This window comes from Leuresthes tenuis, unplaced genomic scaffold (assembly GCF_036924035.1).
Source record: "Leuresthes tenuis unplaced genomic scaffold, fLeuTen1.0.hap1 SCAF_24, whole genome shotgun sequence".
Lineage (NCBI taxonomy): Eukaryota > Metazoa > Chordata > Actinopteri > Atheriniformes > Atherinopsidae > Leuresthes > Leuresthes tenuis.
In genome coordinates this window covers 17,770,904-17,784,742 of record NW_027325378.1, presented here as the reverse complement: position 1 = coordinate 17,784,742, position 13,839 = coordinate 17,770,904, and the positions used below count along the sequence as shown (strand labels likewise).

The window sequence follows — 13,839 nt, the reverse complement described above, 5'->3', positions numbered from 1 at the left end:
ATACCCCAAGAATGGGACTATGTACAACTTATTCAACCCTCAGCAACAGTAAATAATATCATTGTTGCAAAAGGCGTGCAAATACAGCAGAAATCAGGGCAGAAGAAGGAACCACTCTGTCAAACGTGTACATGTAATTGCTTGTAATACCAAAAAGCACAGTCAATGAAAGAAGTACTCGGTCGACTACAAATATGGAATTACTCACCATAATAAGCAAAGTGTGAGCAAAGTGTCCATCACAGGAAGCAAAAAAGATGCACTTGGTTGTTTTTGAATAGCACTTGCAGGTTCAGTCACGTTTAAGGACCAGTAATGGACATTTTTAGGTAGATGAATCCGAACGTGTGCCAAAATAAGCCAACCACATTGCCAAAGGTAAAAGTAAGATGCGCAGCAGAATAAGATACAACACACATATCATAACAGATTTGTCAGAATCCTGTCGCCCAATAAATTAAAGTCCCCATACACAAAGCTATATTGTTAACTTACTTTATAGCCATGTAAGACATCCTTATATGAAACTTTAGTGATAATAAACCAGCTACCACTAATTGCAGCTCAGAATATCTGCTTCACTCGGACTTTAGCTTCAGTCATTTAGCTGTTTAGCTTACAAAATAAATGACTGCGGTGATAGGTCGCTCCCTAGTTTTACATAGGAGTTTAGGTACATTCTTAATGATGATAATCTAATATCAGAAGATGGCAGGAAACTCATTTGAAATAAGACAAAAAGCTTAGATACAATCTTGGGCTTGGGTTCATCACAAGCCCAGAATAAAATGAAAGGATCGTGTTGTGCTTTCGCTGCCGGGTGATGACGTATGAGCGCTGTCGACAGAATTTGTTCTTTGCACATACAAAAGAGAGAATATTGCAGGTGTAAGAGAGCTTGCTGAATCCTTCTTTCTGAGATTGCATAAGCTAAGAAAAATTTAGTTTAGACATACAAAAATGTTCTGGCTCTCTCATTGTTTGTAATATCAGCTTTGAGAGCGTGACAAAATTGGAATTTACCTTATGCTAACCTTTTATTCTCTTTTTCTATTCCCCAAAACTCTTGCCGTTTGTTCTCTATTCTGTACCCCGAGAGAGAAGTAACATCTGCTCTTCCTGTGGTGCAAAGAAGGCAAGGACACAGTGTCAGACGGTACACTGCACATGCAGTAGTTTAGTGAAAATGAGGTGAGGAGCTGAAAGTGGTGAAATAACTGCATTTATACAGGGTTTTTCGAGTTTATTGACCACTCCAAGCTTCCCCACACATGTTCGTATCGCCCTTTTCTTTCACACACAGAGCATTTTATATCACTAACAGATGATACATCAGGGGCTATTAGGGGCTCAGATACCAACACTCCACACCTAATTAGTGGACAACCTAGTCCTTTGCCACATTCTTTTTGCCTTCCTCTTATAATATCACCTAAATGCAGGCTCAGTTGCAGCCAATGCTCCTCCCATGCACCAGCTAATACAGAGTGATGAGCAGCAGGGCTTTAAGTTTGAGTGTGCTGGCATTCTCTTGAAAGCCCAACTCTTATCCCACCCTGTCTCCTTATTGCATCCGCTGTGATTTCTGCCCGTCTTGGTGGTGCTCGAGGACTCTCGGCCGCCGGCCACTGATGACTTATTCTGCCTCCCAGAGGATCCGCGTTATGAGACTTCGGGAGGGTTAGTGAAATAGCCATTCCCAGAGCCCAGATTGACAGCACATTATTAAAAAAGGTGGCACACACACACAGGTGCTCATCCAGACTTGTGAGCACACATTCATAACTGCACGAGGACACACATACACACACACTCCTTTTGCCCTGCCAGTGATGAAAAACAGTCCTACTATAAAGTGCATTATTATACTTTGTCTTGGAGGAGGCAAAATCCATAATGTAATAGTGCTGTGAAAAAGCCATAGGAATGCGAGGTTATCCCTCCTGAATAGAAAAGAAAACACACAAGGCTGACAGAAAAATGCACTTTGTGCTGTGTTGTAATTTCCCAAACTCTGTTTCCCTTTCTGTGTTTTCTCCCAAACCCAGTGAGCATATGGCATCTCCGCAGAAACATATTTGTCAAAGAATGAAATGTAATTAAGATTTAATTTCTTTTTACTGTGCCCATCAAGTCGCCAGACGCGATAAGGAGGTCAATGAATCATCATCTTTAAGGGGGGTGTCGAGTTGGGGCTGCTGGTACGTCGGCTCACACTTGCACTGTATTCGAGGCACAGAGGAAGAACAGGATTCGAAGAGTGATGGGGAAAGAAATGGATGGCGAATATAGAAGGCAGAGAGGTGGGCATCACTCTTTGTCACAGCTAACTCGGCCTTCTCGGGGGGGGGGCTCCGTCTCTCTCTCCTGCTTTCTCTTTCTCCGTCTACGTCTCTCCACCCACCCTCCTCTCATCCTCGCTCATTCTCGTTTCCTTCCGCTGCGGAGACAGAAGGAGAGGGATCAGTTGGAGAATTAACCATGGCAGTTCATTTCACTGCAGGACTGAGGATACTGAGGGAAACAGAAGTTGGCGGTGTAGGAGGGCAGTAACTGCTGGCCTCCAAAAACTTTATTTCAAACAGTCAAAATGTGTCCTGAATGTTTTATTGAAGCTCAAATAAATCCGCGCACTGTGAATGGCTAACTTGAATTGAGAATTAATTTCTTTTTTTCAATTTACAGTCCTTACCATCTCTATTTGCAGAGTGGAAGTTATATTTGGAAGATATTCTTCTAAAACAACTACCAAAAAAAATATAGTACTAAAATTTTCAGAGTAGCTAATGAAGCCAAAACAGGATTTACTCCTCTGTCTCTGTTATGTTGTCAAACTGGACTAGTTTGCAGCAAAAACTAGACATACAAGCTAAAGTATAGATGCTAGTTTTTATCATTAATGTGCAAATCCATGAGTTGCTTGCTGTTTAACTGAATCTCAGGAGGCTAGTTCCTAGAACGCGCTTTACAATGTGTTTCTCATTTATCTAGTCAGACACATTCACGGAGCACTTCTTCTTCTCTACCATGCACACACTCGCGCATCAGTGAGCATATCTGGAGCATCGTGGGGTTCAGCGTTCTGCCCACTTTAACACGTGGAATGGGCAGGGACTCAATGCACCATCTTTCCTCTTGGTGGACAACTATTCCAGAAACTGAGCAACCTCATCCTTAGGATGGACAAAAAACAAAAAACTAACTAAACTAAAAAATTAACATGAAACACTGTGATTTGATTAATCTGCTGCAAATTTGATTAAAACAGGGTTGATGTAATGAAAACTGAGCCATGTTTAATTGTTTTTACTGCTATTTGTTGTTCATCTTTAAAAGATGTAAACTACTGAATAGTAGAAGTGATTTTTGGAAAAAAGTTCTATATTTCCCAGCTTTAAATCTGATTAGGGCAGTAGCTTGTCTTCAGTCATGTGATTCCGACTGTGTGCTAATGCCAGACAGAGGGCAGGAAGTGGGGCGCTAAATGGAACGTGCTGGTTCAGACAATGTTACAGAAGGAAAATGTAACAGAAAAAAGCTGTCATTAGTTTGATGAATCTGAACATTTGTTGAAAAATTTAACTGAAACACATGTCTGCTATCAGGCTGTTGATTTTAGCATCTATCTATGGAGACAGACAACTTTCTTTTGAGCAGTTTAGTCCAAAACGTTGATGGAAAATGATTCTTCTGCCAGGGTAACTGGCTTATTTCAGTAACAGAGCACTTCTCAGAACACATACAAAGGTACAAACTACTACAGAACAATGAAAACAATGGCTTGCACATTGTAAAATAAAGAAAAAGTTAACACACGCCTCACAAATGCTACAGAACTTTACCTTTTAAAAAGCGGTCACTGCATATCTGTTGGCAAATCACCAACGTGTATCAGAAATAGTTTTAGACCTCGATGAACTGGCTTTGATGTAGCAGCCATTACCTCTGACGTATTCTGTCTTCAACTGCTAATAAAGAAGAACGAGCTCATGGGAGAGGACAGAGAGAAGCTGTAAAAGGCTGTGACCTGTCTCCACATGGTGACATAATGGTAAAGTTATATAAGGGGGGGCATGGCCTTGCTGCACAGTAACAGCCTTGTAAGCGTTCAGTTGTTGCAAAGGATGATAGGTGTTATGACAGCCATAACAAGATGTAACATCCAATCACCTGCAGCTATTACCTTTACATGTTCTTCTTATGCTTTAGTCTGATGAGGGACAAGCAAAGGTTTTTTTTTTATATCGCGACAGACAATAATTGCAGAAAGTCTTTGTTGCGAGAGTCAAGACTCTTAATTCATCAAACAGATGCAGTAAAACAAACGTCGCTTTTCCCAGGTGATCCATAGAGTTTCTGAAAATGAAGTCCTGTCTACATCCTGGAAAATGAGTCGATTACTTTGTCAGTGCAGGATTAAGAGACACTTGTCCAGATTTAGCTAAAGCCAGTCTCAGAGTTTATGGATCTCTTTTGATCAAAGCGGTGAAGGGCATGAACACGCAGTGGATTTCTCTGGTGTGATTCATGCCCCGCATACGAAGAGCAAGCACATCACTGTCCTGCCTCTGCTGCACTCCAGATGAGCTTGACAAGAAGCACTGACACATCAGGAGGTGACGAACACATCTAGCATTATTGCAAATGGCTTTCAAAGAGCAGTTATGTTCTACTTCTTCTTCTGATGAATGTATGTTAATGCATAGCTGCGAGGTGCAGCAGCCTTATTCTCAGTCCTACTGTCCAAATGTGAGTTGTTGATAGTGCAAATACAACCAAAGACACACATGATAGGGCTGTGCAGAGTGCCCAGTGTTATATTTGTATTGTAATAAAATTAAAAGTGGTGAGAATTAAGATTAGATTTTTCCTGCGATTTTTAACTGTACATGTGCCCCTCAATAAACCCAGGAATTAACATGTCACATCAGGACGCAGATTGGATCTATATTTTCGGTCTGTTATGTAATTCTGCCAACACACAGCAGTGTGCCCACAGTCAGTGAACTGGCACTGGAACCAGAAGCGGATCCCAAAAAAATAATTTCCTGGGAATTTGTGCCCAGCTGGCATCCTTTTTAAAGAAAGTGCTTGTTGGGGCGTCTGGCTTTTTTTTTTTTTTTTTTCTGGGTCAATTTTTGGGGATTTTTTGTTCCACAAGTGAAGTACATCAAAAATTTGCCAATAAATCACATTTTCAAAATGAGAATCAGCAATTTAGCTCTTCTCAAGTAAAATGATCACAGAAAGGAATGTGGGCAAAAGTTAACTGGCTTTGAAGTAGGGATACACAACTTTTTGGCAGCCCATAGCCAGTCAATTGAGCTTCCCCCTGGCACCTTCAGTGCTGACTTAACCACTGTGCTCATATGAGGAAAAGCCGATTTGATACGTTTTCCTTTTCCTCCTGAATAAAAATCGTCACGGAAACATTTGTAAGAAATAATAATTCATAAAAACACAATATTTGTGTCTCGTTATTGGGTCAAAAAGAAGAATTCCAATGGCTCCCATAGAAGCTGATTACACCGCCATAACATAAGATTCTTTCACACAATTACTGCATATGGGTCACAAAGATAAGCTGCTTTTAAGTCGGCTATGGGTTGTTTTTCTAATATCCATAATAAACATCAACTAATAAGGGCACTAATGGGCACCAGTGCCATAAAATTAATGCCCTTTTATCGCTTTTCATTGCTTGACTACAAAAACTAGGAAATATTTCATTTGAGTGTATTCCTCTTTACACTTTTTGGACTCATGAAACTGGCTTCTCTTTCCAAAATGTGAGCTTTTCTTCAGATTCCCAGCACCACCATGTATTCAGTTGGTGCCATATGTTTACATATCCATACACCTGCTATGCACAAAGTTATGCTTCCCCAGTCTCCCTCACAAACAACACCCACTCATTTCAGGGTTTTACTTGTTTTTCCACTCTTATTTGAATTTTACCAGCATTCTCTCTCTCTTTCTTCCCTGTAAAACTCATTGACTGTTGTTTTGCATCCTGTCATTCTGCTGCTCCTACACTCTTCTTTACCCCCCCAACCTTATTCCCTTCCCCTTCTTCTTCCTCTGCCTCCGCCTGCTCTTGCACTTTTTTTTTTTTTTTGCCTCATGCTCACATTTTTTTCTCTCTCCCCCACAACATCCCCATCCACCCCAGAGACCAAGCTTGTTTACTCTTTCTTTTCCACATCTCTGCTCTGTGCAGCTGTGACGGTAATCTTTCTTTCAAATATTTGTTTCTTCCATCTTCAGATTTTTTTTCCCCTCCTTCCCCCTGCGCTGCCACCACAGACGTACACCTCATTCTCTTTCTGAAATGTTAAACTGTGCTTCTTCCAACTTAGCTTCAGGGTACTTTATGACTTGCCACCTTTAATTCACATCTACACATTGAGACAGAGCGAGCGAGCCAGGCACTCTGGCGAGGCAAAACCCTAATTTTGCTCCTGAGGAATCCAATCAACTTGCATACTGTGTGCTTGTGTTTTGGCAGCTTTGTTGCTGCTAACCAGTTAGCAATGCCTGTCACCATCACGGGGCTGTATGTAGCCAAAGAGCTCCAGATGATGATGGATTGCTATAAAATGATGGCAGCCAGGGAAAGTAATTACCAACTTTGCCTGGGGTGGAATTTCAGCAGATAAGCCCCTTTCCAGAGCTGTCCAGTGAGCGCCAAAACAAACAGGTAACACACTGAAGGTCAGAGCCAAATGGATGCTGACAGAAACAATGAAATGACACCCAAAGTCACACACCTGCAATCTGACTTTAATACAACAACTGAATGTTTTTGATGGCACAGTCTAGGACGAATGTGAGAAAGCTGCAGACTCATTCAGAGTGAACCTCTTTAGAAAGTGTATCAGAGCTGTCAATGCTGAATATCCACAGGGAAACCTGTTATTCTGGGATCCTGATCATCTATTGGGACGGTTTTTGAACCGATCAGTTAAAGAATAAGTATCAGGCACTGAGACCTTTACCTGTTCTGCTGTGTGAAGTGTAATATATTGAAAATCAGTTCCACCTGCCCCACATGACTCAGGCTATAGTGTATTTTAATTCCCCTGTTTGTGTGTGTTACATGTGCTGACCCTGCATGTGCTCATATCATAGTGGGTGAATTACACACCGCTCAGAGATCATGTTCGCTGCCCAGCAGCAACACATAAAAATCGATGGAGCGCACTGTCAACATAAGCAGCTCCTAATGCTCTTCCTGTGCGATAGGACAAAATTAGATTGCAGCCGTGGCCTGTAATGGCATGGCCTGGCAGGTGAAGGGGATTGAAATTGACTGTGATTGAAAATTAATCGAATGACCGGACATGGGATCCATGGACCTGCTTGGGCCCAGCAGGTTGTTCATAAAACAGTGAATCATTGCACTGACAGGCCAACGGTGTTCCACAGCATTACCTGGAGGGAAAGGTGAAACTCCACTCTGTGACAAAGAGTAACCTGACAAAAACAGTAATTTAGATGAACACTTGTTCATACAGAACATCGTTTGTGTTTTAGGTACGTTATATTTGCATAAGAAAGGTTGGGGAAGAGTTCCAACACACTGCAGTTGATCCTGAATAGATGCAGGTTGACATAACAGATGTACAAGCAGTGTTTAATTGAGAAGATACATACAGACATTCCTTATTCATGACATGGACTTTATATCACTTTGACTGCTGTGATGGGTTAAATTTAGTGAAGACAAACAGTATTCATGTGCAGCTGGTACATTGCAGCGCATTGTGAATAATTTCTATGCATAAACACTGTAATGAAGAATATCTCTGCTCAGAGTGTGAACTTAAGCTGTTTTGCGATGCACACTAATGAAAGTCTGTACTATAATAATAAGAGCGGGTAACTTCTCCCGCTCACTCTTTCAGTTTGTATTTATATCCCTCTCCATTTAATGCAGTGGTTCCCCTGCTAATCCGCAAAAATAGATTTAGATAGCTCCTGTGTGTTATTGCTCTGTCAGCTACTTAAACAGGCCCCTTTTAGTACTGCTTTATCTAAAATACTAAAACACTGTACATCCAGTCTCACATTTTCAGCTTTGTGAATATGTCCGGCCACTGCGTGTCTGCATAAACTGGTACATGTATGCACAAAAATTGTCTCCCTACTAAGCCGTGTAAGTTTGCATATGGTCACAATGCAGTAAAAGCACCATTTGGAGGTGCTCGTTCTTTGGGTGAGCTACTGACATTAAGCTGATCTACAAACACAGGCTTAAAAAGCTAATTTCAATGATGACAAAAGCAGTTCAGAAGAAGTAGTGCAAACCTGTGTAAAGTTGGAAAAAAGTAACTGAACAACAAATTCTGCTTATTTCATCTATAGACATAATAGTCTGTCTAACATTAAAGCAACTGATAGACAGAGTGACTAAAACTTATCTTAATACAGTGCCACAGCAGTGAGCCCCACAAACAAATGCTCAGGAAGGACATGAAGAAAGCAACAGCAAGTCTGCGGTGTTGACTTGGCATCTAAACAGCCGAGATCCACAAAGACCCCACCCCACAACACACAGGGCCCTAAGAATATACTGTTAACAAGATGGTAAAACTCCAGAACACCTATAGATGTGTTCGGTCTACACTCTGACTGGTCGGAAATAATAATTAAGCTGAACGGTGTGACTGATCAGTAAAGACTGGTTATCTGGTCTGCTTCATAAGTTAAGCCCCCACTTTAGCCCTCGTGACATGTAAGGCTTCAATCTTCAGTTTAAATATTATCGAAAAGTTTTTTTCTACAGTTCAGAACTGTGGATACTTGAAATAAGTGAGTCAGTTGGTCATTTTGTGACGCATAATGTGTTGTGATGACATTTTGAACGCACCTATGGCCAACTGTCACCACAGCCTCCACTTAAATCTTCCAATTTCCATTGCTGTCTCTGACAGCACATTGTCATTACTTGGAGAAGATCTTGCCCATTGAGCAACATTATTATCCTTTGTATTCAAAGACAGTGGAGGTGAAAACATAGACAAAGTCCCAACTAAATCATTTATGATAAATTGATTAAAAGAAAACCAAACAAAAGTAGCGGCACGCTCTCATTCTCTTATCTTTCTTCTTTGGTTTAATTTCAAAAGTGCTAGATCAATAAAGTGAATATGTTATTGTTATTATTGTTGTCGAAAGCCACTAGTTGTCTCCCTTCCAGCATACCCTGTCATCTCTCTGTAGTGCTTCCTCCTCAACAGCAGCTGCAGCTGTCACATCGAGTGCAAAACTTGCGTAATTAATGACATAGTCGGAGGTAAGTTGCCAACAGCAAATCTCCCTGTGTGATGCATTTAAATACTTTCTTCCCCTATATTTGCGTCTTGAAAGGAAAACCCGCATAAATTCATATGCAGCGGGGCCATGTGCAGAAATCAGGCGCCAGCTTTCACCGCACCCCTACAGTAAATCCCAAGAGTTATTGTATAATGTCAAAACAGGGTTTGCACCCACAGCAGTTTATTAAGTCACATCTCTCTTGAAATTGTCTCCCTTCAGCATTAGGCACTTGGAGGTGTATCGCTATGCTGATCACAGCCGCAACCTGCGGCCCAAACATTTATCAAGAACCTAAACTGATATGTGGGCTGAGGCAAAATTTGAGAGGGGCCAGATATTTCCACTGCTGCCAAAAATGCTTTAACTAAGTGAAGAGTCTAAAATCAGATCCATCACAAAACACTCCAAACACATAGGTGAGAGAAAATAATGAATTGATTGTTAAATGACTATGAATTACAGAATGTGGATTGTGGAATCTTTCTGACTGCGTTATTTGTTCATTTGCTGGACTACATTGTATGTTAGTTAGCAGGACGTAGTAAAAATCGCGTCACTCTCTAGAGCAGATAAATACTCTATTAATCCAGTACTTTGTGGTAGTGCTGTGCAAGGAATATGTAAACTGATATTCAGTGTCCTGTTACAACAAATAAGTAACAACGTGTGATTGTGGTTATCCTTGCACTGTCCTTCCTGTCCCCGGGTTAGCATCTGCCCGCCCCCTTGAGGTTTGAGATCCATTACTCTCTGTCTCCACATGTCAGCAAAGCCACCTGCACTTCACAGCTCTCAGACAGTTCACAGATTTGGCTCCTAAATACAACTGGCGGGCAGAGATCAGAGGAAGAGTGAATGAATGACAGCAGTTTGATCAAAGTCCTTGTACACAAACTCATGCCCACACTCAAGAAATCCTCATGTTTCCCCTGGAGAACTTGGATATATTTTGTGACGGCTCCATCAGATGAAAAGCCCCGCCAAAAATCCTGCATATATGCCTCCTCAGCTTCCTCAGCAGTAGGTGTGATGGAACGCGCTTGACATGAGAGATGTAAGATACATACGAGGAGAGAGCGCTCTTTGTTTCATCTCATCTCCTCCAGTTTAGAGGAAATGTGGGTGCATGTCTTCTTTTGCTCAGCAAGCTCCCCATCCCATGGAGATGGGGTTGTTTGTTTTTGCAGGCAGGCTGCCTTATTGAGGGAGGGAGGTAGGAAACCACAAACAGGAGGGAGGGCTTCCATCCAAAGGCGACCTGAAAGCAAATTCCTCTGTAGACGAATGCTGACCAAAAACGCACTGCTGGTATGTTTGTGTGCCTTTTGAGGAATGAAGAGTCAAACTGAGAAAAAAGGGCCTCGCCTGTGCTTCATGTTGTCGTCTGATGCCACCACAACAGTGAGCGTTGCTTATTTACAGTCCTAATTAAGACCCGAACCAAGATGCCGGCCACGGGTTCAGATGTAGAGATGGTGCAAGTGAGAAGTCTGTGAAGATTTCGGTCTCCTCAGATCAGCAGCCAGCCATCGTCCTGGCGTGGCAGAGATCTGGTCACTATGGGGATGAGACAGACTGTATTATCTGCTCAGTGGCTGCCCGGCTCAAGAGATTGGACGAAGGATGAACGAACAGACAGGCGGCAGGATAAGACATGTCCTCGTTTGGTGTCATCGGGTTTGCCATAAATAAATCTATTTGATATGCGTGATTGTACCTGTGTTCATCAGAGTTCCGTCTTTAACGCATATTCAGAATACAGATGTGCACTGTCATCTTTTCTGATTTCTGTTTGTTTGTTTTTAGCGTTTTTGGGGGGTGTGCAACAGCAGGGACATTGAAGGAGAAATAACGGTGGAGACCACAGGAAACTGAGGAGCTGTAAAAGTTAAACAGCCAACAGGCAGTGCTTACAAATCAAGGGAAACGCTACAAGCATAGCTTTACTTGCCTCATTTGTGTCTACACGTTCATTCAGATGTACACAATTGATGAAGACGTGAACAAGAGCTGGTGTGGAATCTCAAGCAACTGTGAATGAGGAATGTACAAACTATTATTGTCTCAAAGTGAATGTTACGTCGTCATCTAAGCTGTATTTTTCTTTTCTTCTGTTGCAGGTATTCCTAATAACATTGGTCCAGTTAGTAAGTAAAAAAAAAAAGAAAAAAATGAATGCTTGATGCTTTGCTTTGCCTGTTGTTCCATCCTCCATCATACATCCCAGACAATGGTGCCAAGTGTTCATTTCTGATTTCTATCTTCCTGCAAAGAATCAATCAGCAATTGTTGACTGAAATGTTTCCTTAAATGAGATCAGGATGAGGTAGTAAGCAATATCTGGGGGCTATATTGTAATGACACAGGCAAATTAATTTATTTTATCCAGACTACTCGAGCAGATAGCACTTGCCTGACTTTGCATGCCCAAGTGTCAGTTGTCTTATTTTCTTTCTTTCTTTATTTTTACCTCCCTCTCTCACATGCATTATAAATAAATGGCATCTAGACTTTATTAAAGTGCCAAGACCTCTCTGGCAGTATAATGTCACAGGGGGTCATTTTAATATAAGCTGCAAGCGCCTCGGCTGGTATTATCTTCGTCAACCAGTAGCCCCTGAGGAGGAGGAGAAAGAAGAGAGGTGCCACGTGTCAAGTTACCGCTGCCTGGAAGGCTGTGTGATGCAAGAACCATATGCGTGTATAGAACAAGTCAAAGTGCATTCACAGCCTGGCTCAAGTCTCCTTAATCTTTTTCATTCCCAGCTTCTTAGCAAGTGTCCTCTATTCGCAGGGTAGCAGATTGATTAGTAGATTGCCCCCTCCCTGCCAGATCCACATTGACTCACTCGTTAAAGAGGCATGCGTGTTCTTTATCATCTTCAACTTGTACCAGTTTATAAACAGCAAATATCAGCCTATCACTTAAGCTCTGTTGTAATGGATGATTTTCAGAGTAATAATGAGGTGAACATTCAGTCAACATCCAGTTTACGTAAGGACACATCCAGAACTAATGCATGCTTATTTGTCATCATTTAAGAGCTAAGATGGCCATTGGGAAAGTTTCCCAAAACATGTTAGGTTGGAAACAGGTGGTTTTTAATCAGGCTTTAGCCTGAACCCATGCTTTAAAGTCAGAAATGGACATATGGCCAAAACTTTCACCCTCCCCCTAACAATCCTCCACTGCTTGCCTCTGTCACCATCTCTGTAGAAGTTACGCTTCCTCTATGCATGGCACGAGTAGAGCTTAGAGTGTGTGTGCATGCTCCTCATATGTGCCCTATGCACATCAGTCCTCTGCGTCCTATCCAAGATGCCAGGTCACACCATGTCCAACGGCTGTCCTCAAATCCTTTACAGGAAGAGGGTGCATGCTGATAAGTGTGAGGTTGTGTGCATCTGTGTGAGTGTGTGTGTGTGTGTTTGGTGGGTTGGGCGATGTAGAAAGGACGCAAACCAAAGTCTTCGCTTCTCATCCAGATTGACCCACAGGGATTTAGACTTCTCACAAGTGGTTGTCTTGTCGTAGCAGTCTCTCACAGAAACAACATCGCGCTAAAAACATGCTGACTGCCTTTGTTTTGAAAAAGCACAATGAGAAGGATGAGGCTGTTTTCAGCGCAGGCACGTATCAAGTTTATGTCAGCGTTATTAATAAAGTAAGAGAAGAGAGAGGAAAAAAAGGTTGTGACATCCTTGAGGTTGTTTAAAGGACTGGAAGCAAAGCTTGTGTGGGGGGAAAAAAGAAAGCCCTGCACTTTTCATGTTGTTGTTTGAGGGTAATTGAATTCCTTATTGACTTTTCTCAATTCTATTTCAAGTTTATTAAGCCAGGCAGAATTGCCTAATGCGGACCATTAAAGTGAAATTAATATTTTAAAAAACAATTCTGGCTCTGCAAGATTGCATTCCATTATAAGTATGGCATTGATTAAAATCCGTCACCACTCATTTAGCTCGCCCTACCTGAATATTCGCCATAACAAAATAATTAATGGAACCCAGATCTGTATTACATCTAATCAATTGCCAACATGGAATAATTTTTTTTTTTTAAAAACAGTTCTTAAGATCCAGGCTGTGGTTTTCTCACTTTTTTTGTTTCCCAAATAATGCATGCTTTGTGTTGCTATCAAACAAATTTAGTACCCATGTTCAAGTATGTTTTGTGTTTGAACAAACAGCTTCACCACTAAGAGCTTATTAGCTTAACAAATTATATAAATGCAGATCAACAGGTCACTTCACATTTTGTAAGATACAAGAGTCTGAATGGTGATGAGGTGTGCCTTTCCTCCTAAGCTCTTCATTTGTCAATGCCTCATTTCAAAGAGCTGCTTATCCAATAACTCTTTTGACTTTAACCCCCTGGATATGTGGCAGTCATCACTGATACCAGACCCCCATGCAAGGACAGAGATATTTAATTAAACTAAAGTTAAAGTAAACTACATATTGTACATGATAGAGCTGTCACTTTTACTTCAAACTTCAACAATTTGGGGAAACTTG

General features: G+C 41.5%; 1 protein-coding gene across 3 annotated transcripts in view; it reads left to right on the top strand.

The window, feature by feature from the left end:
• Window positions 1-13,839, top strand: part of ntng1a (netrin g1a) — a 118,723-nt gene that overhangs the window by 88,018 nt on the left and 16,866 nt on the right. For all 3 annotated transcript variants that reach the window (XM_072378676.1, XM_072378677.1, XM_072378675.1), the window contains exon 5: window positions 11,442-11,468. In XM_072378676.1, coding sequence (XP_072234777.1) covers window positions 11,442-11,468 — 27 coding nt within the window. The remainder of the gene's footprint in view (window positions 1-11,441; window positions 11,469-13,839) is intronic.